Source organism: Cricetulus griseus (genome assembly GCF_003668045.3).
Source record: "Cricetulus griseus strain 17A/GY chromosome 1 unlocalized genomic scaffold, alternate assembly CriGri-PICRH-1.0 chr1_0, whole genome shotgun sequence".
In the NCBI taxonomy this organism is placed as follows: Eukaryota; Metazoa; Chordata; class Mammalia; order Rodentia; family Cricetidae; genus Cricetulus; species Cricetulus griseus.
The window spans coordinates 28,417,884-28,445,412 of record NW_023276806.1 but is presented as its reverse complement, the minus strand read 5'-3'; the positions used below and the strand labels follow the sequence as shown (position 1 = coordinate 28,445,412).

Sequence of the window (27,529 nt, the reverse complement as noted above, 5' to 3'; positions counted from 1 at the left end):
TGTGTCTGATAGAGCATTGCCATAGAGACTCTTAAACAAGGGCTTTGTTCGGCTCTGAATACGGTAATAAATAGCGTCCTCTGAGAGCCGTGCTACTGGGACAAGAGCTGCTTTAGTTTCATAGCATCTGTTTGGCTCTCCCACAATAAACATTTGCTCCTTGCTGACAGGTAGCTTGCCAGTAGGCTTCATATTTATGATGGTCTGGTTCTTTTAGCATAAATGTAGATTAGATGATATGAATTTAAGATGTTGAAATAGAACCTGAATATTAATGGCTCATGATTATTGTTGGTTCATTCCCTTCCTCCATTCCAGGGTGACCAAGGACAGGCTGGGCCTCCAGGACCCCCAGGCCCTCCTGGTCCAAGAGGCCCTCCTGGGGACACAGGGAAGGATGGCCCCCGAGGAATGCCAGGAGTACCCGTGAGTTTCTTCCTGGATTGTTGTTCTCCCAGATTTTGTCCCATGTTAAGAGGTAAAAAGTGATATGTACAAGGTGGCAAGGAACTGTAGGGCTAAGAGGTCAGGTGAGTAGGGAAGGCTGGGCGAGGAGGAATGAGAGCACAGTCCTAGAGCATTGCAGGGCACTTAGGCAGTGTTTCGCTTTGTCACTGGGTCCAAGAAGAGCCAGAGACCTGCAGATGTCACCTACATGGATCATGGTGAGCTTTGGGAAGTTCATAAGGAGAAATTCCCAGTATTGCCCGTAACCTGTAACCACTGCCTTTTTGGATGAAGTGGGTCATTAGCAAGAAAAATGAAAGCAAATACTGATCATGTTTCTTAAAGGCCCATAGTGGACACAATAAAGCCCCACATTGCTAACAGAAAGCAAGTGGAGCTTACTAATATTGATCCCTTGCAAATGACTTGGCCGAATGTTTAATAAAAACAAATTAATGACTTAAGCACCAGAGGGTAAGACCATATATATTATCACTTGACATTTGCATCTGAGGCTTATCTAACAGAAACCATTTGTAAATGACTTCAACACTAGAATTTGCCATAGCAATAACAAAAATATGGGACACTGATGAATGATATGACATGGTACATGCAGCCCAATAATTTAAAAAAAATATACAAACAAGATTAAAAAATGACTGGGTTGATATTGTGGTTCCAGAGTTAGAAATTAAGGTTTATTGCTAAGTTAAATTTTATTTAATGTGTTGCTTAAATTGTGTTCACTAATGATTTTCTAGTTCAAAAGTAATGATGAAAATATTTTATAACAAAGTAGAAATATTTGAAAATAAAACCCAGGAGGAAAAATTGAAATCAGCCATAGTTGTTAATGTTATCATACATTGCCTTTGGATTTTTAATGCACATATTTTTGTATCACTTTTCTAAGGATTAATCTGTGTGTGAGGAAACAGAACATTTTATCCCTGTTTGCTGTCATCTCCTCCAAGGCCCCACTTCCCTTTCTGAAGGTTGTGTGTGTGTTCCTATGAAATTAGGCACAGACTCAACTTGTTGGGACTGCTTTTCCTGAACATTCGAAGGTGGCCAATTCATTCTAACCCTGCCTACTTAATGTCTGACATTTCCTTAGACTGATGCTCCTGGGGAGAGCCTTCCATGGCTTTGGGGAATTGACAGCTTTCATTGACAGCTGGACACCACAGTGGCTGTCCTCCAATAACCAGTTAAAAACATTTGCTGGCAGGCATGGTGGTATGTAGCAGGCATAATTCCTGTGATGCCAGCACTCAGGAGGCAGAGCCAAGAAGAGTGCTGTGAGTTCGAGATCAGCACGTACAGGCTGGAGATATGGTGCAGCAGCTAAGAGCACTGGCTGCTGCTCTCCCATGAGACCCGAGTTTGATTCCCAGCACCTACATGAAGACTCGCAACCATCTGTAACTCCAGTTCCTGGGGATCCAACACTGTCTTTTGGCTTCTGAGGACAACGAACACACATGGTTGCACAGACATACATTCCCGCCAAATACACAGACACATAAAATAGTTTTAAAGATGTATTTTAAAAACCAGCATGGGCTACACAGTGAGTTCTACCAGTCTAGAGAATAGTGTGGAAACCTGATTTCAAAAGAACCAAAACAAAGAAACAATAGCCCAACATGGCATTGGTAGAAAAATGACTAAGTCATCAAATATTATATATTATAGAAGAAATAAATTTATGCTGGATGTTACTATTAGGAGATAAAGATAAGGGAGCTGGCTCATTCAGTAAATGCTACACAAACTTGATGACCAGAGTTCAAGCTCCAACATTCAAGTTTTTAGCCCCATCACAGGGAAGGCAGAGGTAAGAGGATCCTTCGTGCTTGCTGGCCAGCCAGCCTAAGCCAAATCAGTGAAAATCCAAGTTCAGTCAGAGGCCCTGCCTCAAAAGCAGGGCTGACTGTATTTGAGAAGGCACCAGATATTAACCTCTGGCAATGGGACCCTTACACAAAGGGCAAATAAATTGAAGAATTCCACAAATGGGTTTGATTTTTATAATGGTCTCAGAGGTAATTTGTGTATACTGTCATAACTATTAGAAAAAATATTCTATAAAAGTGAGATTGCTGCCAGAGAGATGGCTCAGCAGTCAAGAGCACTTGCTGCTCAGCTTCCCGGCACATGGGGGTGCACCCCTACCTTTCACGTAATTCTAGGGGTCTAGTGTGCGCTCTCATCTCTCTGGGTACCATACACTCGGTGCACATGCATAAATGTAGGCAACCCACTTACGTAGGATAAAAATAAAATATATATTTTAATGTGACATGGAAAATATTCATGCTTGAAAGACCAGCATCATATATATATATTGGAATTACAGGCACAGATCTCTGTAATCCCAGTAGCCAGAGGCTGTCATGGTATTACAATAAAACATAAAAGTAAGTTCCACCTTAACCTGGTCATTGTGAAACAAAGCCATATGAAGCAGCAGAATATTCTCTATTAGGCTCAGCAAACATGTTAATTCATCTCTGATTAATGCAAAAGAGGAAAAATCAAAAGCAGCCTCTGCTCATTTCACTACTAAATACTGCAGAAAGAGGGACTCTCTGACCTGCACTCTGACCTGTCTTTGTATCAGTGTGGGGAGCACATGAGAACCTAGACTAAGTTTATTAAACTCTAAAAGGTTTGTAAGATTACAGTCAAAGAAAGGCTATCAGCTCTTTGTGATATGTTTGCATTCTATTTAATCTTTTTTAAAAAATGCACTTGACACTCACATGACCTAGAAAATATTGGAAAAAGTAAGATAGCTGAAATTTTTAAATACTTTCTAATGAGCCATTGTTATTAATTTTTTTAAAGGGTGAACCAGGGAAACCAGGAGAACAAGGCTTGATGGTATGTATCTCATTTAAATCTCATTTAATTTTTAATAAGTTTTATTAATTTTTGTATTAATAGAAAGCTGGGTTATTAAAAACTATGGTCAAGTTTATGAGTGAGGAATGGATCTTTTCATATGACCCATAACAGAAACAGTAATTTATGAAAGTTAGAAAATGACAGTCCCCAATTACTTCGTGCTAAGGATCACAATACTACTACTGTCTTAGGGTTTCTATTGCTGTGAATAGACACCATGACCATGAAAACTCTTATAAAGAAAAGCATTAAAGTGGGGCTGGCTTAGAGTTCCAGAGGGTTGGTTAGTCCATTGTCAGTATGGTGGGAAGCATCCAGCATGCAAGAAGACATGGTGCTGGAAAAGGAGTTGAGAGAAAGAAAGAGAGAGAGAGAGAGAGAGAGAGAGAGTCTGGGGCTGGCCTGAGGTTTCAAGGACTACCCCAGGTGACACACTTCTTCCACCAAAGCCATGCCTCCTAATCTTCTAATCCTATCAGAGTTGTGTACATTCAAATACATGAGCCAAACCACTACAAGTATATATCCACAGAAACAATACAGGGAGAGAGAGAGGAAAAGTGGGGGGAGGGGTAGATAGGGAAATGGGGAGAAAGAATAGTATAGAAGGTCAGAAGAGATTCGGTAAGCAGCTCAATGTAATAGAGGTTAAGTTCAGAGACGTGCTTGTTAATTCCAAAAGAAACATGTTGGTCTTGGGAGACAGTTCAGTGGGCAAGAGCATGAAGGCCTGAGTTCAGAGCCCAGGTGGGTGTCAAGCCTGTAACCCTAGGGCAGGAAGGTGAGGGTGCAGGAAGATGGCTGGAGCTTATACAAAAAAATCTTTGTACCGTGGTATAAAGAGATGGTTTTTGGTTTTGTTTGTTTGTTTGTTTGTTCATTTGTTTGCTGAAGGGTTCCACCCAGAGAGAAATTTTGGACTTCTACCCTTCAGCCTAAGCAAAACACGTGGTGAAATGATGTTGTGTGAATTTGTGTAGACACAAAAAATCCCAGTTCCTTGTGATTTTTCCATCCTTTGCCAGTGTATAAAAGGCGTGTCAGCTTGCTGAGTTCCAAAGCCTGTGTGTATCTTCAACCTGCTCTCCACCTCTTCCTCTCAGCCTGCCATTCTGACGTGCTGTATGATTGTTTTAGCCTTACTGGGGGAAAATAAGATGGTCTTTCTGTGAGCCGTGACCCAGGACGTTTCTTATACCCATCTGGGATGTAGAATGAGGCCTGCCAAGCCCCATTGCTTACATTATGCAGATAGCTTGAGTACAAAATTTATTTTAAGAATGTTTACTGCATGCCTAGAAAAGCTAACATACAGCAGCATAACAGTTAGCTAAAAACTGAAGTAAACATGGGAATTGACAAAAAGAGTAAAGGCTTCCTCTTCAGGAGAAGCCTTAGAGTACAATCCTGGGGAGCTGACTAGTGGTGGAATAACAGCACCAGGGACCAAGCCCCACCACCACACAGAAATTGCTCTATTTGTGACCAATAAGATCAAGATATATATTTGGTCCAGCTTACTTTAAAAGACAAGAAAATTATAAAACATTTGCACCTGCATGGAGGGACAGTGATACCTCATGTTGCTGCAGACTCAGAGGGAAAGAAGAATTCTGAGAACAGTAGGGTATAAATTTTGGAATTGTTTTAAGCACCTGTAATTTCTGTCCTTGTGGACTCCGAGTCTGTGCAGAAGTATCATTCACCAGCTTCCACTTTCCACTCTGGCACCTAGTTCAGCATCCTAAAATATGTAGTATTCTTAAGCTAAATGAGTGTTTTTAGAGAATTACATTCCTGATTCCCCTGTTTATCTATTCTCCAGGATTGATTATATGAACAATACATAATCTTAATTTCCTGCGGTTTCTTGTTTTATTTTTATTTATGTTCTTGGAGTGCTAGAGATTGAATCCAGGACCTCACATAGGCTAAGTACCTGCCCCACTAAGCTATTTCCACTCGTAATCGAAGTCATTAAATACAAGTGTTTTGCCTAGCCCTAAATAAATTATAATGTTATTTTACTGTGCTTCTATCTCCCATTCATATAAAACCCTTCTCAAATGCAGATAAATATTGGCCATATTTTCTATAAACCTTTTCCTCTCTCTTTACAGTCTTCAGATGAGTTCATGTCTCATTTCCTAGATGCAGCCAAGAAACGTAAATGAAATCACAAATGTCCCAAGGATTTGTGGGCTTAATGTTCTTCTAAAGTGAATTTATAGATGATCTCTCTCAAAAGTGTAAATGACTGCTTTAAGTGAACATTTCTTTAATATGCAAACCGGCTAAATCCTGTTGTACATCTCAGTGATTATTCACAAATGAGTGTAACTAATGTACAACTCAGACAAATAGCTAGAAAGTTTCTGTGCTCCTGTCCCCAGTCCCCATCCCAAAGCTAGTCACCATTCTGAATCATGTCATCATGAGTTAGCTTTGTCTGCATTTGAATTTTACACTAATTGACTCTTACAGTATGTCCACATTTGTGTCTGGATTCTTTCATTCAGCATTGTATTTGTGAGATCATCTACTTCTGTTTTAATAGCCTTCACAGCTGTTCAAAAAAAAATAGGAGGAAGGCCCTTACTTCCTCTATTACCCCGTTAAAACTACATCAGTCAGAGCAGCGAATGAATGAGTGCCTGTCTGACCTTGGGCAAGTCACTTAACCTCTCGATTTCTCATCTGTACAGAAAAAAATAACACTGTCTTTGCCTTCCTTAAAAGGTTGACAGAGACAAATGCAATAAATTAGTGGAAATCTCTTTAAAATCTGTAATGAAGACTATATATGAGTGTTGTTATCACTCTTTGTTCTCAATACAGTACAGGTGAGCATGGATTTATATAACAGATGTATTCAGAAAGGTTTTTCTAAAATATGACTCAGATTTCCATGAATCAACCTATTTTTAAATTGCTGGGGAATTCGATTCTTTAAAACAGCCCATTTGGGGTCTTTTTGTAAAGCAACAAAACTCCTTAACTCATTTTCTCATTTGTGTGTTTTATACTTGCCTGCTAATATAAATGATTCCTGTACATTTTAACCCATCTCAAAAAGGGCACTGGAAATATGTTTGAATTCTTGTTTGGTTTGGTTTGCTCTGGGATTTTTGAGACCCATTTTCCAGGCTGACCTGGAAATCTCTTTGCAACTCAGGCTGGCTTCAAACTCATGATCTTCCTGCCTGGCCTCCTACATTCTGAGATTGTAGGAATGTGGCATGATATCCAACATTTATAGTGGTCATTTTTATGAGACAAGATCTCTTGTGCAGTTTTTATTTCGTGTGTGTGTGTGTGTGTGTGTGTGTGTGTGTGTGTGTGTGTGTGTGTACAGTGTTTTAGCCCAGGAGCCTGGCAGGTAGAAAGGTGCAGTGCTTCTGTAGTGCTAGCTTGAAAGCATTTAATGTGTGATGTCATCTTTTCCTCTGTACAGATCCATAGATAGTGGTTGCTATTCTACATATCTTGATATATTATAAACAGCAAGTGAAATGCTGACATGAAATGCCTTGTGGACCACAGGGAATCCCAGAGATGAGCGGTATTGCTCTTGAGGCAGATGGCAGGCAAGCAGTGTAAGCAGCAACACAGAAAGACTCCAGAAGAATGGTTACATAATCAATGACATTATAGCTTGTCAATTCGGCAGTTGGGAGTGCTATTGCCTCTGTTCTATTTGTTGTTGCCACTGAGCCTTCTGTATATCACATCGCATTATCAAATTTTCATGATGTTACTTTTCAACCGCCAGTTCAAACAAAGCACAATGAATAGCACCAATGTTTTCCTCTCCGGATAATCCCTGATTGGTTTGAGCTGCTCAGTAGCACTTCTTTAGATGAGGGTTCTAACAATGCTCCTGAGGATCTTTAGGAATTTCAAATGTCTCTGACGAAGAAATGAGGAAGCTAAAACCAATCTACAAAGCTGTTTATGAGCATGTCAGGTAGGGATTTAGTCTTCATAATCCAGGATGGATCATTAGACTGCACAGTAACTATCTGAAGATTAACAGCGTGCCTGATACAGTGTGAGGGAGAGCCTGAAGCTCAAGCAGGCCTGCTTCCCTCAAATCCTGCTCAGCATCTAGTCTGTAAATGTAACCTTTGGGCTTTCCAAGAAGTCCTGGGGAGATTTGAAAATAAAGAATTGAGAACTTAAAAGTTTTAACTATATCTAAACAAAGGCAGACACCTTCCACCAGCACACACTATACTATAAAACCAGACATACACCTAAGAGCTGGCCATAACTGGAAGTGCTCAGGGATGAAGTCTAGTACAGGCCATGTCCAGATCTGTCTTCCAAGCCTGTAGTATTCTAAATAGTTATTGGAATCATATTTAAAGGCATCTTTCCTTTAGATTCTCTTACTGTTTTTGTTTTCTTTGACAAGTGAAGACATTCTTAGCAACATGAAAGGCAGATGGCGTTTTGTTTTGTTTTGTTTTGTTTTGTTTTTTCTTGCTCAGGTCTAGGACTTCAGTGCCCAAGGGAAGGTTTTTAAAAGTAACCTTTTCTGCTTCCAGTATCTCCTTTAAGAAAATACCACACACACATTTCCACATTCCCTCGCACTATGTTGGAACTGTCTGCTCCTTTGCTCCATACTGTTTATCCCAACTTACACTAGTTGTAGTTAGGATGTTTATTAAACTGAATGACTGATAATGAATTATATCATTATCATTCTCTGGCAGTGTCATGTCTCACCAGAGACACAATTAAATAGAATAAATGTTCTTTCTCCAGATTGTCTTTTCTCTTCGGTAACTTCATTTCGTTCATGTTGTACAGATTATTTAGAGAAGAGTATACATGTCCTCAGGAATGGAGTGATTAAAGAGCCTATTGTCATGGGGACAGTGAGAAAATCATCACTTCTATTTCTAGTCCCAGTCCATGGCTATTTTTGAAGTCAGGTATATTCAAAGAAATCATCTAGCCTATCCCTTCACAGATTTTTTTAAAAGTATCATAAGTAATGTGGCCAGGGTGGTAGAGAAGACAGTAACAGAACCATGCTAGACACGGGCTCATTTGATTACAGTCTTCTGGGCTTCCCAGTCTAAATCCACAGTGTCCAATGCAGTGTCTGCTAACGACATGTGACGAGTTCAGAATCAGTTTCAGTAAATCAAAATTAAAGCTTCATTTCTGAAAGCTACACTAGCAACATTTCCGGTGTTCAACAGCCATGTGTGGCTAGTGGCTCCCCTGTCGGATTAAGCAATACAGAATGTTTTCATCATCACAAAACCTACTAGATGGGACTCACTGGCCTTCCTAGACAGAAAGCAGGCCTGAACACACCAGTCTGTACTATACTCTTAAATTTAAGACACCTGTGACTCACAGGAAATGTAGATTCTAGGAGCAGTATTTCTCAGCATTGTTGATTTTAAATAGGGCAAAAGCCTAGATGCCCCAGCATACACTTTTGTACTGAATGCCGTGTGGTGCGATGGGACCTTTATGCCCCATAAATGTCCTCCTTTCATGGCATTCAAGGGAAGCCTGTGTAATCATGGAGAGCAGAGGAGCCCATTCACTTTTATTTCTTTGGGGTGTCATTTCCACTTTGAATTCAGCACTAAGTAACAATTTATTAAATAGTTAGAAGGGATAGAGTCAACTAATTTAGCTGTGGGTATCTGGTGACCATAGGGTCTCTGTTTTGGAACCTGGTAGTATAGACACTTAAATGTCTAATCTGCCTTTAAACTGCCCACGCTATTTAATGCTTCATTTTTCATCTTGAGTTCTAGTTTTGTCAAGCGATGAGAAAAATGTATCACCTATTTAATTTCCTGAGCTGTAAGAAACCTCTCTTCAAAAGGTCACAGCCTCATGATTTTGAGAAATGCCAGTAAGTGAATTGCCCTGGTTTAATATCTCCCTATAGGTCAGCACATGAGATAGGGCAGTCAGAAAATATTTGCTCTTTGTGAAAAATGACTGCTCATTAAACCCTATACCATAAAGCACTTATGAACAAACGTGATGTCAAGCCATCTATCTCATTGACAAGGTGTGAGTTTTAGAGGAAATTTTTCAAATAATAGGAGTTACTGGGGAGAAATGTTACAGGAACAAAAATCCTACTTATTTAAATGGAAACAACTGCTTCCACACTGAGGACTCTTCCTGATTGGTAGTATTATATTTGTATGCTAAAATAATGGTATCTAGTAAATGTAATTTTTAATTTTTTATTTTTCAATTTATTCAATAATTATTGAATAGCACTACCTCAAGTCCCAAAGTTACAAAAATATATGTCCCAAGCAAGCTTCTACTGGGTCAAGTAGATTTTCATATGTAAGTATATTAAAGTATAATCATTTGAGAAGACTAGAATGTAACAGAAAATAAGGTTTGTCAAGGCATCTTGGAGAAGACTCACAAAGAATGTGAGTCATGACCCTGGGTCCTAGAAGAGTGATTAAGAAATTCAGATAATATCTAAGAGAAGGAAATGGACCTCATGGGAATATTAATAAATATGGCTAAAGACAGGGCCATGAAAGACGTGGTATATGTAGCAGTGAGATGTAGCAGGCTCAGTCCACCATGGCCTCTACAGAGCTAGCACTAAGTTACTGGCCTTTGCATAGAGGTACTTTGCATCCTACACTTTGCCCCATCAGTCTGTCTTGCTGCTTCCCCATGCTTAAGCAATAAAGTCCAAATCTTATTCATAATCACTTGAATACTACTCCCGATGTCCATGGTGGATAGAGTTCTGTCACTTAGCCTTCAAGTAGGTGATGGAGTGAATCTTAAAAGAGTACTTCTTGGGTGAGGCGAATTGCTCTCGTGTGTTTCTTCTTTATGAACCAACATTACATATTTTGTGATCTCATGATGCATTTAACCAGGTTAATTAATATCTTTCAAAAAGCTGTGATGGAATTTTGTAACAACCCATTGAGAAAGTCCAGTGCTTATGTTTTATGATTACATATGACACACATTTCATCATTCTTTCCATTGGAATCAGCTTTGAAAAATATTCCCTCTATTTTAGCTAACTTTTATTAAAACAAGGGGAAATTTTTAAGTCAAAAGGAAGTCCTTTTTAATGGCCTAATGCTAGGACTTCTGTCCTCTTCTCCGTGTTGTGTAATTTTTTTTCCTACAGAAGTTGATTATATATTCTTGTATCCAGCAATGAGCAGCAGCTTCCAGAGCTTTGGATTTTACTGTTAGCCATTGGGGACAGAACAGGAACTGTGTCCACCCCCTCCATCATTTCCTAGTAGCAGGCAACCAGAACTTGCTTTAAAACATCCCCCAAGAGGCATCCTAAAGCACATCATCTAGCAGCCCAGCATCCTGTTTAAGCAATTAATACCTTAGTCAAATCTGTGCTCGTGTTGTTACGGTCAGAAAAATTCGTTTTTTCCCAAACAGTGATCTATCAAAGAAAATGTTTTTTTTTTTTTTTTAATGTATGTAAACTGGGAACTGTGGCCAGTTCATGATGCTTTCGGAGTCATTTGTTTCTTGGCTGCCTGTTCTGAGGATCATCTTGGATTGATAATTCTGTCCGCTGTCATTGTGACTTGCGGCACTGCATTAGAGACCTTAGGCTCATGTCCTTACAGTGTAACTAAGATGAGTTTTGCTTTATTGCTCTGTAGAAACTATGAATTGAAATCACTTGGGAGGAATTCAGTAACTCCAGTAGTTTGGGAGCTACTGTAATAAGCCAGTAGCATTGACATGACTCAAGCAATAGAGTAAAAAGTTATGTCATCCCTCTCCTGAGACATTATTGTTTAAGGTTTAAGAAGAAAATGGGATTGACTACATGTATCCTATGATTATAATCATTCCTATAATTTTTATCATAGTCAGAGTAAGCACCTTGTTCTTCTAAGTCCTCACTAGGTCATGCAATTTCAATCTACTTCTCTATCCATTTCCCTGTCTCCTTCTAACACCCACCCACCATCCACTAGTGTTCTTTGAAATTTTCTGTGGTCCTCAGTTTGGGACTTTGTACTTGTCTCCTTGCCACTAACATCTTCTCAGTCACCAGGCAGGCACACGGTGCCCGCCTGACAAAGCTCTGTTTATGCCAGAGCTGCTAGTTTAACACAGCCACTCGTCCACGTGCCCCTTCCCTAGCCCCTTCTTTGAACTCCCACTCGTTTCCTGACAGAACTTCACGGACTGTTGGCTGTGTTTCTACGTTCACTAGAATGTGAAGCCAGAAGGGCATGTACTCACGGCCATTTTTGATAACTGCTGTCTCCCCCACACCTATAGCATGGCCTGGCACTCAGTATGCAGTTAGTTATTAAGTAAGTGGATAAAAGGATTGAATGAAAACATGATTCGCTGAATAATTTGCCATGGGCCAGCTTCCTACATAATAAAAAATAGAATGGAAGAAAAGGAATAACTTTTACAATACCACAAAACATTACAGTAATGTTGATAATTCTATGAAAAAGTCCTGTTATGATGGCGCTTTGCAGAATGGTGAAGCAGACCTACCCCCAAAGGCAGGGACACCGAACTTGGATTCTGATAAAAAGCCCCAGTTGTAGCAAGCACCCAGAGTTGTTGAGATGCTTATGTGGTGAAGTACAACTCTTATCCAAGCCCAAGCTCATCTCAATAACTACAGAGGTTGTCAACAGACGTTTAAACAGCATCTCAGGAAATGTCCTCAGGCAACAGTGTGCAGAAAGACACAGGGAGACAAAAGGCCATTAGATAGATGTCACATTAACTAGGGAAGGAGCAAAGGACTTTGGAATGGGCATAGCTGTTCAGCACACGGGCAGGGACCAGAAAGACACACTGACAAGCCTGATGGACTCAGGCAGGGGAAGTCAGGGGGGTATCAGGCTGAGCTAACATGCTTTTGGTTAAAGAAAACCACTCCCTTGGGAACTATCATATTTGATTTATTTGCTCACTATATACTGAATATTGTATATAATCATTAGAGTAGAATTAGCAGAGGTGGAGAAAACAAGGACAAGCAAGTATATTGTACAATTCTTGCTTATTATCTTCTGCCTAAACTTTGTTTGCATAATTCTCTGTGATATTTCTGGCAAATCATGAAAATGATGATGATATATATATATATATATATATATATATATTATATATATATGGTAATAGTACTTCTCCACACAGAATTGTTGAATGGCTTTTAATCCTTTTTTTAAAAAATATTTTATTTATTCATTATATATACATCATTCTGCTTCCATGTATATCTGCACACCAGAAGAGGGCATCAGATCTCATAACGGATGGTTGTGAGCCACCATGTGGTTGCTGGGAATTGAACTCAGGACCTTTGGAAGAGCAGTCAGTGCTCTTAACCTCTGAGCCATCTCTCCAGCCCCAGCTTTTAATCCTTTAAATGAAGCTATTGCACTACACAGAATTCTTCAATGAAAACCATATATCTTATATCACTCATAATCTATATTGACATGAGGATATTTCAAGCTTCAAATTATACATGATAAGTAAGTTAAACTGAAAGAAATACACCTTAATGTCAGTAATCTACATATAGCATAGTTTCTAATTTTAAAACATACAGGAATTATTTTGAAAAATCAAATTTCTATTTTGACTGTGTGCAAAAATATTCAAAGTATAAATGTACCTGCCAAGAAAAATGTCTAAGAAGAAATACTGTACTAAGAAAAATGGACCAAACAAAGTATAACTCTGTTCTGAAAACTGTTTATCCAAACTTAACTGGGATATTGATATAACACTAAATAGAACTACTTTAGAAGTCTTGAAATACTGGATTCCTAATATTAGTAGTAAAAAGAAACATTAGGTTCACTAATGAATAATGCATTTATGATATCCTTCATCCAAGCCATTATTCGGGCTGAAAGAATAAATTTAGAATAGACAAGTTGGGCCAGCAAGCTGGTTCAGCATATAAAAGCACCTGGTAAACAGACCTAGCCGCCTTAGTTAGAGTCCAGAACCCATTTAGGAGAAGAAAAAAGACTCCCATGAGTTTTCTTCTCACTTCCATACATACACATCATAGAGTATATCCACACTTATATACATACATCACAGACACATGGACACATGGACACACACCCATGCACAACACAGACAACAGTTTTTCAAAAGATTGCATGAGCTAATGAATGAATAGTCTATAGTGTTGACTATTACTTTATAAATTCACATTTGTACCAGAAAGAAAGCTAATGAGATGCACATGTCTTAACAAGCTGGTAACAACATACCTTAATTTCAAAATTGATTTTTGAGCAGAAAACCTTAAGTTATACTTTTATATTTAATTACTACATTGTCATAGATATATAACAGTGTCATCAATTTAAACATTTAAAACATACATAAGGAAAATCTTGTTTAGTTCAATAAATTGTGTGCGAGTGTGCGTGTGTGCATGCATATATACCCAAGTGTTTGTTTGTTTACTCAAAAGTATGTCTGCACTTGTATTTAGCTCAGCTTTCCTCCCGATCCCCTTCTGGTAATGGATGACACTCTCCTTGGCTCCCTACCATTTTTCCTGCAGTGAGATTTAAGAATTATATGTACATTTTTTGTAACTGAGAATACATCTTGGCAGTAGACTTGCAAATAATCTATAAGACATGTATTCATAATTCAAAATTAATGGTAAATCTTAAAAAAAAAACTCCTTTTAGGAATTTACAAAAATAACACCAGTTTCCTAAACCCGAAGGGAAAATATATTCAATTTCTTTGGTTATTTGATTTTTCTAAACTATTGCGTTAAAATATGTTAGTCTAATTTTATGTGATTAGTCTTTCCAAATCTCTGACTTAATATTACCATGCAACAAAGAACAAATCAGAAAATCCCATGTATGTTAGTCTCCGTTTACAATACTTGATATACAATTCTCTTGTTTTTCCTTGAAATGTTCCCCTGAAATGGAATACCCAATTTAATGAACGAGATGTTTTTTTCAAGTGGCAGAGTTGGAATGGGAATGCAACCTTTGTGAATTGAACATATACATCCTCCGTCTAAACACTGAATAAATACAGTCCTCATCACAGAGTTTCCTTTCCAAACTCAGCGTGTCAGGAAGGGAAACACTCTGGAGACACTTGAGAAGATGAAATCCTGGGCAATGATAAACCCAAGGCTTTTCTCCCTTCTCAGATCCCCTATCAGAGCTTGCAACTTGGGCCCTTGCTTACAGCATTGACATTCATTTCCCAAACAATTTACACAAGTGAGGAAATGATTAAACATGTTTATGTACTAAAAAGAAAGAACTGGTGGAGAAGAGCAGGCTGATACAGATGCAGGGGTAACTGATTGGAAAAGGTCCCCCTAGGCAGAGGCAAGGATGAATTCCAGAGTCTACCTGATGGCTTTCAGGGAGGAGGGGCTCATCTTCCTCTCAGTTCCATGTGGGCTTGGGTTGATGAGAGATGTGATCCCGATGGGATTTACACCTGATGGTCCATTTTCTCTGCAAACTCTAAAATGGAGAATTTAAAAGGGAGCAAGATGGGTAGGGAGAATGCCCACAGATATGCAGATAGTGGTTCTGGTTGTTCAACAGAATGAGTCAAGAAGGAATAAGAGTTGATATGATACAACACACATTCATTAACTCAAGGCTGATTGTAGAGGAAATGAGTCTTCCTGTGAGGGCTGTTCGGAATAGCAGGGGGAACAAGTCTCTGGATGCTTCTAAACACCATGCCTATTTAATTTTTAAAAACCCAGGACACATTCTTCCCCTGAAGATCATGCTCATGCTTTACAGAGCATATTACAGAGTATGAATGTCAGATGCTGATTAATGCTAACATCCCACATTGAAAATAAGTCATTACGGGTCAGCATGATGCACTAAAGAGCTTTTGTGTAAGTAGTGACCTCGTAAACTCACTAAAACACACCTAAATCAAATACATTTCTTAAGGAACTAGAGAGAATGCCTAATACTTTTATTTAAAAGTAGACATAAGGAGTCAGAAATGAGGTTGTAGTTCCATGTGTTCTTTTCCATTGTCGGAAAGCCAAGCCTTAATCTAAATTAAGCCAACAGATCGTAACACTGACTTTGTGGTTGAGAACTGCTTAATTTCACAACTGTCACATTTGCATTTTCTAAGTAAATATTCCTCTTCATCTCACTAAATACTGTATTCCACCTGCCTCTCAGATAGCAGTCTGACAAGGGCTGGCAACATCCCTGGCAACCACTCCATTCTCGGGTGCACACCAGACACTGCCTTTGGCCTTGGCCTCCCCAGTTTGTAAACAGGATTTTGTGCAGGTCACTTGACTATAATTCATAAGAATAAAACTCAACATGCTTCTCTGTGGTGTCTCCGCTTACAAGCCTGCTTATAAGGGGTGTACTGGTGAAGGCACTATGGAATGCATCCATTTTCCACAGAATGGTGTTGGATTTTAACACTTCTAGCAACAATATCCCCGGCCCTTCAAATGAGACTGATTTGGTAACTTGGCAGTTATCAAGAAACAAATGCACTGAGACCCCAGGCATTTTCTTTGTAAACAAGAAATTAGATCCCTCTTGTTTGTGACTAATGACTTTCAAAAATTATATATATTTACCCACTTTGTATTTCCAACTGAGAATTTCCTTTTTAGAATTTTTTTAATGCAGCAAAGAGAACCTTACAGAATAGGATGACTTGGTTTTGATGGCTAGTTGGTTGGTTGGTTGGTCATCTAAGCTTAAAGGGCACAGTAGTATTATGTTAAATTGAATTGTTTCTCCTCTTTTAGGGACCTCTGGGGCCTCCAGGACAAAAGGTAAGGGTGTATATAGCAATGTTAAGAAAGTATTTATACTCCTGTGTCTAATGAGAGCAAAAGAAGTGATTGGTGTGATTGGTGACCGTAAACAGTGCCGAAGGAGTTAGTGTACTCTGTGCATTCCTCTTTCTAAAACATTTCAGTATTATATATTAGAATTGCCTTAGATTTCTAAGCAGTGTGTTGTTACACATCAGAATGTGCCTTAGATTTCCACTCTACTTCATTGTGTAGAGTATTCAGTAAGCCCAGAGAAGAGTTTCTGGGCTGTCTGCTGAACCTGTAGGTTATGGAATATTTAATTCAAATATTGGTAACACATTCTGACAGCATTTACAACATGAAGGATCATGTGGCACTGCAAATTGATTGCTGGCCTTGGTCAATTATATAACTGCCAAATGGCCACAGAACTGACCCTAATAGAGGATATGCTTGTTGCTTGATTCATTGCACTGCTTGGCTCACTGCTCATGTCCCCTGTGTCTCACTCAGTGTCCCCCTTGGAGGAGGTAAACTGAAAAGTGACTTCCTGGTTATAATCTCAGCCACAATCACCAAATTGCATTCTAAAGGGGAGGATATAGGCTCCTGAGGTCTCATGAGTGGTCTGGCAATAAATACAGCAATAGCCAATGAACACCAGTAAGTCCCATTCACTGCTAACCTCCCACCCTGAGTGGGGAAGGAGAGGATGTCCAACTTGCTGAAAACAATTGTGTTGTAACAGGTGGAAAAGTGATTGCTCTTTATCTTTGGACTTCATCAAAGACAGAGACTTTTTATCCCCAAGTGCTAGGCATGTGGCATCTGTTGAAACATAATCCTTCAAACCAAGTCAAGGGCCTGCACTGTGAGACATCTTGCGTGCCAGAACAGTTTGTCCCTCACAATAATGTCTCTATTAAGCTCAGTGTGAAATTGTAAAGCTAGCCTGATCCACATGCAACCAGGACAAAATGCCGGCCCCAGGCTTCAAGATCTTTAATTCCCAACCCATAGGATCATGGGCTACATTAAGAAGAAGCTTTCCAGCTCAATTTGTTTGGCATATACTTTTTCTCCAGTGGGCTATTTTTAGAGCAGTTTCATGATTATCATGACTACAATAAAAATTCTTCTGTTATTATAAAAGAAATTTAATATACAACCTAAGAAAAACAACCTGTTTTCTTGTTCTACACTAAGAATAAGCACAAAAGAAACCAAACAACAACAAGCCCACAAAAACACCTTTTCCAGAGCCTGGGGGGCAGGGGCAAGGAAGAAATGACATTTCCTTTTGAAAATACTTCCTAATACTCCCTGTATTCACTTAAATGTCATGGACTGTCTCAAGTAGTGACTGGCTTTCCTACCTTCAATTGAGCCATCTACAACCAGCTGCTCATTATCAGCCAGTGGGTATATGTGCTCATATTTACATGTGCAGGGACCTTCAACATCAAAATACAGAAGGTGTGTTGTTTTGGGTCAGCACACAACCATGTGTGATACTTTCTTGAGTCCACTTGAGAAGCCATGTCACTTAGGTGATTTAAACACACTTCCTAAAAGTTCAGAGTAAAAGTAGTCCAAATATAACACATTTGTGTTTCCCGAACAGGTCCCTCATGTAGTAGAGTAAGCAGTTGCTTTTTTAATTACCCTCTGTTTTGTGTTCTATAAACTTGGCAAGTTCAAGAGTTGCTGCTACTGCTTGGCCTTTTCCTGGAGGAATTAGATTGTCCATGTCTTTAAAACAAAATTTAGAGCCATGTGGCCTCCTGAATGTTATGGCTTTCAATTTATATGAGGTTCTGTAAGTCATGTTATAGTTAAGTGAGTATTCATAAAGAATATTAAACTTTATCTCTACTTTCTGGGAAAGTATTAAGATCTGTCTAGATTACTAGATATTAGAACAGAGTGGTTAAAATCTTGAAAACACAGCCAGAAAACCATTTGTATGGGTGGTAGATATTGTTTTAGTCATGTAATATTGTGACTGACATAACAAACACTGCACAGACTTAGATATGAAATATTGATCAAAATATCAACTTAATTTAATCATGTGCTTCCTTAGGGTTCCATAGGAGCACCTGGGACCCCAGGCATGAATGGGCAAAAGGTAAGTTTGCTGATTTATTGGATAATTTGGAAACTGTTAGAGTAGTGTCATTAATAAGCTTGTATGTTTGCAAATACAAGAAAGCCATGGAACAAATGTACAATTGAGTTGACTTTAAAGAAACAGTGATCCCAAGCTTAAACTTTGTCACTGTATTTTGGATGTGTTCCATTTTGTTAAGTTATTGTAGATGTAGGGGAGAGGGGAGATTCTGTACTTAACATTCAAGTACTAGTTGATTCTGGTCATGGGTAAATTAATATATACTATTTCTTTGGTTAACGAAAGTTATTTATATAATCAGAACCCATTAAAATTTTCTGAACCAGAGCAAGCTCTTTTCACTGTTAGCAAACTTGAGAACAAAATGAACTTTCCATATGCTGGTACTGTTAACTTCTGGTGTGCCGTTAATAATGAAGGGGATCAGATCTCTTTCTCTCTTTCTTTCTTTCTCTCTTTCTTTCTCTCTTTCTTTCTTTCTCTCTCTCTCTCTCTCTCTCTTTCTCTCTCTCAACACACACACACACACACACACACACACACACACACACACATGTCTCCTTGCATATGTTTATTTCCATAACATATTTATCATTTGGAGAAAGCATCTAACATTATTCCACAGGAAGCCTGGTGTCTGTGCACTTAACATGATTACCAGCTCTGCAATCTGGAACCTCTACAGAGATGAACAAAGCCACTGTGGGAGCTCACAAAACCCAGATCTGGCCCAGTTCACTAAGGGCCGGAAGCTGATCTTGGGACTTTCCTGTCTCCCTCTGAAATCTAGACCTAGCCCTTAGAAATCTCATGACTCATCTACTCATCTTCCAGAATATTTTAAAGTCCTGTACCCTGGACCAAGTTCTGAAACCACACAAGGACCCCAGCTCTCACTGAGAGAACAGACTTGAGCATGGCCATTTCATCTTGTCCATCTTCCTTTCTCTCTTAAGACCTCTTATCCCCACAAAGTAGCTAAGAATATGAGCCCAACATTTAGATGCTTTGTAAATTCTGCCGAAGTCCTTGGCTTTTCTTACCTCCCTTTCTGCCCCCATGTGAGAGAGATGATCACAATCCCTGTCTCAAAGGCCCATGTAGGGATTGAATGTATTAACAAGCCTTTATAACAGTGTCTGTCATTACCGTTAAACTTTTCCTGTATTTCATTTTAATGGAATGAAAAATGTTTGATTGATCTGTATTTCAAAGAGGCAATTCAGAATTACTCAAGTTCCAGGGAAAATTAATATTCCCAATCAAGGCTCATAGTACCCTTATTATATAAGCCAAACACGAGTATTCATCCATAGCCCATGACAGGGCCATTTACACTTCAATAAAAATGTACATTCCTCTCTCCTCTCCCCAGTCCTGGTAAAGATAAAAGATTGACTTTCTTTTTACAAAACTGCAGATCATGGAGAAGAAACATAATCAAAAATTTGAAAAGTGCCTGCTATAAGGGAGATTTGAAGGTCACATAACTTGGGATGTTTTGTCATTGGAGAAGACCAAACTTGCATGCACGCTTAATGTTTTGCCTTTTTTTTTCCCTTTGTCCAACTTTGAAAGCCATCATGAAAATTTATAGAAACCTTTAACCTGAGAGAAAAAACTTGAAAACTGTCTTTTGAAGACTTCATTTTTTTTTTATTTTTACAAGAAAGCATGCAATTTCCTTAGAAAGAGAAAGGAATGTGACATTTTCTTGTCCTAGTCACTGCATTTAAATTACGCATCATGGAAACAGCAGTGAATAGTCACAGCTTTATGTATTGCAATATATCTTTGCAGTGTTTTAAATGTGTTTCCTCTAAAACAGTGGGAAGCCAGCATCCCACTTTTCTGAAGATATGAGCACAAAGCAGTGAGAGTTGATTTTTTCCTTCTTCATGGACCTGGAACAAAAGCACTGTGAGGAGACCATCCCTTAATCCTCACTGGTACTTAAAGTTGTCATGGCAGCTAGATCATCTTTAGGAAGATAGGTATAGAAGGATTCTTCTTCACCAAGACAACCATTCTGTGACAGTAAGAGCAAAGTTGGCAGTAATTCTATAGTTGGAGTGTCTGAGAGTGCCTTAAACTTCTAGAATGTCTTTTTCTTAGAAGAACGTTTAAAATTACATCATAATTTCTTCAAAGAACTTCAGTGCCCTGTAACTATCTTAGGAAAATGTTTTCTTCCACATTACAATCTCACCTTTCCCAAAGTAGCAGTTTTTGACGCCTAGAAAATCATTCTCTATCTATTGTTAAGGGAGGGTGTGAGTTCTAAACCATCAGAAATTTGGAAAATAACTACACAGAAAGAAATGGTTTTCTGTTGTGTTGTATAAAAAAACACAACCATTTTAAGAATACATTTTATTTCCTACCACACCATTTTCAAGCCATTCAGGCTGACAAAATTGGTAAGTAAACTTGATGATGGCTTAGTTTTACATTTATCATATTTTAAATATTGACCACTTTGATTGGCAGCCTGTATGTTTATTTACTTCTTCTGCCATGTATCTGTTACTTATTTTCAATAATGCTAATGATAATCTCAATATATTCAGATGGATACAGGTCAGTGCCCATTGAAGGCTGCAGTGTGGTATGAAAGGAGCAATGCACTTAGTACCCAGTGGGTGACTCTTCAGGGCCAGGTTCAGTGCAAGTGGTGTGGCGCATAAAGTAAGATTTGTAATGCCCACATGTACTGCAGTTACTGATGAAGACTAAGTTAGGTGCATTTATGTCATGGTCTTCCAATTGTTTATATTGTACTGATTTAAAAGACTTTCACAGCAATGACATGGTATGAAAGTTTAACCTGGATCGTTCTGGCATCAGCCTGTTAAGTAGCCTTCTGTGAAAAGGGGGGTAGGGTAGTGCAGCAAGAGGAACGGTAGCTCCTAGCCTGAAAGAGAATGTTCCGTGTTTTTGTCTGGGCATGCTATGCAACATTTTTATGGCTCTGGTAAAAAAAAAAAATACCTTATCATGCTTACTAGACAAGGTAACTAAAGTCAATGTTATTTATAGATGATCAATATCTATAGTTATAACAACATGTTTTGGGGGTCTCAGCCGTTCAACTCAAGCATAGAGAAGAACCTATTTAAGTTAACATAGGATTAAAATTAATGTACAGGGTTACGGTGGAAGCTAGAATCTCACTCTGTGGCCTCCCCAACCCACCTCCACCCAGTATAGAATGAATAGTAAAATGTTAGGACCGTGGGTATAGGAAAAGGGACATATCACATACCACTTCAAAAGTGTAGTCACTACTAGTTAATGTCTCTAACTCTGGAGGTGACAGCCTGTGTTCTTTGAAGAATCCTTTCCTCTCTGGTCTAAAGGTGTAGTTCTATCTACAAAAGAAAGGATGGTGTGAATTTATCTCCAAGTCCCCTAAAGACAAAGGTTCCAAAATGTCATCCATGTCACACTGCCCATTCCACAAGTTTCTACCATCCTTAGTTCCCAACTCTGAAAGCTGGTTTCCCATACTTTGCACTGGTTTCCAGGAGCCAAAACAGGTCAGATGCCATGCAAAACCCTACCACAAATATGAATGGTTGCTACTGGTTACATTAAACATAAAATAAGTTTTATAATTCTCATGTATAGGTTCTGTTGGTTAAAACTATAATGAACATTTTACTTGTGTGATATGCTTGACCTGCACCCAGGCAATGCAACCCATGGACTCAGCTAAACCCTGCTCCTGGAGAAGTGCTCTCTGGAGAAGTGTAGGCTACTTAAAGTATCATTGTTAAACTGAAGAAGCATTTGGCAGAATTGATGGAATTTTCTAGTTTCATCAGAATATTTGGACATTAGTTCTTTCAAAATCTAAACTCACAATAGGTGTTATTTTAAATCCCTTATTTCATTTCCTTCACATGTTTACCTTACTTGGATCAAGCACAGTAAACCCATCACCAAAATAATGTATTTGAGTAGCAATTAGTGCAAATGCCGTGGAAAAAGAAATCTGGTAACATATAAGTGAACTTGAACATAAAAAGGCCCAGCATATGAGTATCTCAGCCGAAATCCTTTTCTATTTCTCACTAGAAAAGAGTCAACTGTTTTCATGATTAAAAGCAAATTATTTTTGCTACGAAAGCTAGGATTTTTCAGAGTTCTGAGTCATAAGGATTCTTGCAAAAGCAAAAAGAATATAGATGATCTTGGCCACTGTAGTTTTCAAAAGCTATTCTAGATCATATTTTCTACATTTAAAACATAATGTAAAAAATGAGACCAATGTGTCATCTATGAATCTACCCCAGATAGCTGTGTGGTTTTTAAGTGACATTAAATTTTCATTAGCTTGTAGCCGTGGTATTTGGAATGCTGTTTCATCTCTTACCCAGGAGCCTCATAGTTCTTAGCTGACATTCGTCTTCACAAAATACTTCTAATGGCATTTTTTATTGTAAGTATATTTAGAAAGCAGATAAATTGAAGCTTCTAGGCTTGCAAAGGTCAAGCCACTGACTCAAGTCTACACAATTAAACCACACTGTGAACCCAATATTTTGTGCTTGATTCAGTCAGCATAACCATTAAACACAATGTCTGTCTTGTTTCAATCTTTTTAAAAGTAGAAAATGAGGCCTGAAAAGGTAGGTCAGCAATAAGCATGTGCCTGGCATGTGTGCAGCTAAGATTCCGTCTCCAGCACACCCCCAACTTTGAATTAAATTCTTGAAGGATTTCATATATTGTAGCTCTATTTGCTACAGCCTAAAAGTTTTCTACAGAGAACTTGCCAGTGAACTATTTTAATGGTGAGTTTCTGCCATGTTGTCCAGTAAGTAAAAACAGTAAGAAAAAGAAATGGCTGACTTCTGATCTCAGATTAGTTAATGGTTCATGGAAATTATCTTACAATAATTTACACCTTTCGTTGGTTAACAGTGGGAATTAAATTACATTTATTACATTTCCTGTCTTCTTAAATTAGATATTATGTAAATTAGAATCCTAAGAACCTAAGACCAATGGTCCTATCGTTACCATGGTAACACTCATCCTTTCTTGTTAGCATCTTCATTTAACCATTACTCATTCTTCCATAAGGTCACTACATCCTTTGGTGTGCTTTATGGGGTCTCAAACATTCCATATACTGCCAACTCTACTCTTGAATTGACTTCTCATTCAGTTCAACTTGTTAAATGAAACTAAAGATAGCCCCATCTTTTATAAAATTAATTTTAAATCCCTTTAGAGGAAAACATAAAGCTTATTTGCTATGGAGTGATATTTTCTTCCAAACCATTGATCCCCCTCCACTTCATATAAGCATGTTACTCCAGAATTGAATGCTAGCTGTCAGCATCACAGATGAAAACATTGGAACAAAGGAGAATAAGCAGTTGAGGAATTGATTGGCGGGGCCAGGGGACTCCCCACAGTCTGTTTTTCAAAACAGAGTAACTAGCCTAATATATCTGAATGAATTGTGCCATCATGAAGCACACTTACCTGACATCTCAATTTAAAAGGAGTGTATTTTATAGAAGAGAGCACAGAAATAATGACTCACTAGAGCTGATTAAATTGCACATATAATTTGGGAAAAACCCCTTCTTAAAATTTCCCTTAAAAATTTTTTTTTTGCCTGTTGATTCACTTACTGATTTCTTCAGTCATTGAGTTACTCAGCACTTACAAGTGCTAGGTGCCACAAGCTCTAAGATTAAAGCTATGTCTTCCATCATGAAATTCCCAGGATGGTGGAACACAGAAAGTGACCGAAACAATATCCCAAAGTCTGTTAATTTGCCATGCTGTTAGGTACCATGGCAGAGAGACACAGGGCAGCCTGGCCTGGTAGAAAAGGATGGAGAGTATTGCCCTCATGTAGCTTTTAGGGGATAATTAACATCTCACAGGCTTTGACAAGGGAAAGAGAAACTGTTACTGTATTGCAGTATGGACAGGGTAAGTTATAGACAAATTTGGTCTTAGAATTCTGTGTCTAAAACACAGTATTTAAAGACTGTGTGTTTCCTATTTATCATGGACAATTTTTCCTCCAAATTCTTTGCCATTAAATCAATCACAAAACATATTCTTGAATCATTGGTTCTTATCTATGAATAATAGATTCATTTTGAAATTTTTATTAAAAAAAAATAGAGCTGTTGTGAAATTATGGTGACAATCTTAGCAGGTTTCTTTTGTTTTACACCAGGCCAGATGCCAAGGGGCTGGTAACCATCACCCTGATGTGGAACAGCATCCCTGTTGTTAATTTATAAGAGCCTTCATTTCTTTCAACACTTTGTTCTCTTTGTTCTCTGGTCAGAACAGAAATTGTATAATCATTGAAATTATTCATCACCTATTAACTTCAGGCATGGCTTTAAGTGTTGACTGTATATCAGCTCAGAGTCCGCATAGCAGTCCTATAAAGTGCAGGTACTGTGATTAAATGAGTTATAAAAGAGGACACTGGGGCTTTGAAACAGTAAATAGTCTTCTCATTGTCACACAGGTGTCATTAGCGGGACAGAACTTCAAAGCTAGGCGGTCTGCCCCATCACATAATTAAGGCCAAGAGTGTGGACATTAAATTGATATAAACCATACACTCAGTATTAGTGTGACTTTAGACTTTGAATTTGTAGAAACCTCAGCCTCCCAACTTGTCAAATAGAAATTGTAAGATGGGTTTCAAAGATCAGTCAGAGAAAATAGTGGAAGGAAAGGGTAAAATTTCCTATTTAAAAAATCTGTGTTCCTCAAGTTGCGTCATGATTTGCCTCCAGGATTCAGAAACCTCAGAGTGCTCCAAATGCAGGTGCAGTAAGAAGAACTTCTCACTTCTCCAGTGACCTTTAGAATGTTTCCCAGTTGAACATACTACTTCAGTTTTCTGTTAATAATTAGAGTCTCTTTCAAGGAGAACAACATAGCGCTCAAATGATATGCAGATATGTGTTTATTTAAGAACAGCACTTTATGAAGGAAAGATGCCCTCCCCCTGCCCCTGTCACATGTGGTGGGTGAGAGAGCTGACCCTCCCTCACCGGCTGCAGCACTCAGGAAAGTGGACCTTGCACCTCGCCTGGGCAGCACAGTGGAGCTGACCCTATTGGCAGGGGTGCTGAGAGCATGGGTGATCTGGTGCTGCCCGCCTGTCATCTGCCATATGCTGTTGCTGCCTGTAGCAGGTGAGAGAGCTGACCCTGGGGTCATAAGAGCAGGAGGGCTGTCCCTGCCCCTGCCTCATCAGCTGCAGCTCTTGATGGCCCCTGTACCTTGCTTGGGCAACACTGCACTGGTCTCTTCCCAAGCCCCACACTCCCAAGTGTGGGGAAGCAATGGAGTAGCTGCAGGCAAACACCAGCGTCAGAGCCTGCAGAGCTCACAGTCAGGCCATTGGTTTGTAATCACCCAGGGTCTTTCCAGTGAGAACTGCAGGTGGGGAGGGAGAGACAGCAGGGAAGAGGAAGAGGGAGCTCTCAGTGCATGTACTCCCAGCTGAATTTTCAAAGTGCATTAATATGCTCAAGGCAACAATGCCTCTCTTGTATGTAAATTGTACCCAGATAAATGAAATCCAGCCATGTTGGGTGACCTCCTAAACACTGATCCCTTTGCTTGCTCGTACTGCTTTCCAGATTGTTTTGCATACATGCCTCTCTGAATTATCAGCATAGGACTCTAAGGTATTGATGAGCTGACTTCTTCTTCCAAAACTAGCTCGTGCTGAGATTTATTCGTTCACTGTGACTTACTATACATTTTTGCATATTTGTAATTTTTAGACATTTATCATTTTCTCCCTTAAGCTTGCTAGGTTTACTTTAGTTATTATTTCAATCAGCTTAAGGGCCATGTCAACAAATGATCCAAAGCAGCATATTTGAATTTAATTCCTGGCTGGCATACCTGTCTGCTTTTCTACTAATTAATAGCATATTGCCAAAGAGGACAGAGTCTCTAATTTGATGGGAGAAGTTTACTGATGGAATAAACAAGACAAAACTCCCCCACAGGGATGCCCAGTCCTCTGATGCATAACCAAATCTAATTGTCCAGGATGAGGTTTATGGTTTTTCTTTCATCATGGTCTAAAGCTTTCTTTGCCTCCAGAAAATGCAAATGAAAATAACAGGTGTTGGGTGTCAAGTAGAAGCTAGAAATGTTATGGACTGATCCACACTGACGCTGAATTCCCAGCATGGTCTGGGAGGGAGGAGGAAGGTGAGGTAGAAGAGGGAGAAATGAGAAGCCAGAGAGACCAAGACAGACTGTGCCTGTGACAAGGACCCCTCCCCAGGCACCCCAGTGCTCAGTTCAGACCTCCCCAGGGCCTGGGGGAGACAGCTGATGGAGACTAAGGATGAGGAACTAGCCAACCCATCTTAGTTTAGGAAATCAGGGCTAACATGTGCAAACATCAGAACTAGAACAGCCAGGCTTGGACTCCAGAGCCTGGGAATTTGGGTTAGACGCAAAATGCAATCTAGTCTGTGAAGAATAAAGATCCACTAGGTAACATCTGTGGTCTGACAACAAATGATAATAGTAATGCTAAATCTTACACGGAACAAGGGAGCAATGATTCCAGCCCCACACTCTAGAGAAGATGTGTTGAGTTCTGCAGAAGTTCAGAGATCTGCCTTGTGTCTTAGACCTTAAGAAGAAATATTTGGAGCCAGTGGATACTTCCCTAATGCTAATCCAATGCTTAATACTAAAAAGAAACATTGAAATTGAATGAGTTTTTAGACACAAGCAAGACTGGGCATGAGGTGACTTGGACTCTAGCCTCACAGCTGCCTCTTTGCCCTTCTTTGACCCTCAGACACTTACTAGCCCACTCTGAATATCTTTGGTTTTAGCCTTACACACACACACACACACACACACACACACACACACCACTACCATTTGCAGTTCCAGAGGCCAAGGCCATGTTGGACCCACCACCCATTCCATCTAATACTAGATCTTTGTTCCTTGAATTTTTTTTTCCTAGTTGGATGAAAACAGTGCAGTCCTGAAAAGAAACAACAGTTATAACATGATGAATGTGAAATTGCATTATTCTAAAAATTCAAAGCTATGACCCATTTTCAGTTCCCACTGATAGACTGGGAACCCACTGTTGAGGCAGTGGTGAACGCTATTCCAGCTAAATGACTAGTTTGCCACCAGCACTCATCTCTGTGAGAAAACAGATC

At 39.1% G+C, this 27,529-nt stretch overlaps 1 protein-coding gene across 1 annotated transcript in view; it reads left to right on the top strand.

Moving 5' to 3' along the window:
* Positions 1-27,529, top strand: part of Col25a1 (collagen type XXV alpha 1 chain) — a 373,933-nt gene that overhangs the window by 264,330 nt on the left and 82,074 nt on the right. Inside the window, exons 9-12 of the mRNA XM_035451853.1 lie at positions 319-426; positions 3,304-3,339; positions 16,172-16,198; positions 18,270-18,314. Coding sequence (XP_035307744.1) covers positions 319-426; positions 3,304-3,339; positions 16,172-16,198; positions 18,270-18,314 — 216 coding nt within the window. The remainder of the gene's footprint in view (positions 1-318; positions 427-3,303; positions 3,340-16,171; positions 16,199-18,269; positions 18,315-27,529) is intronic.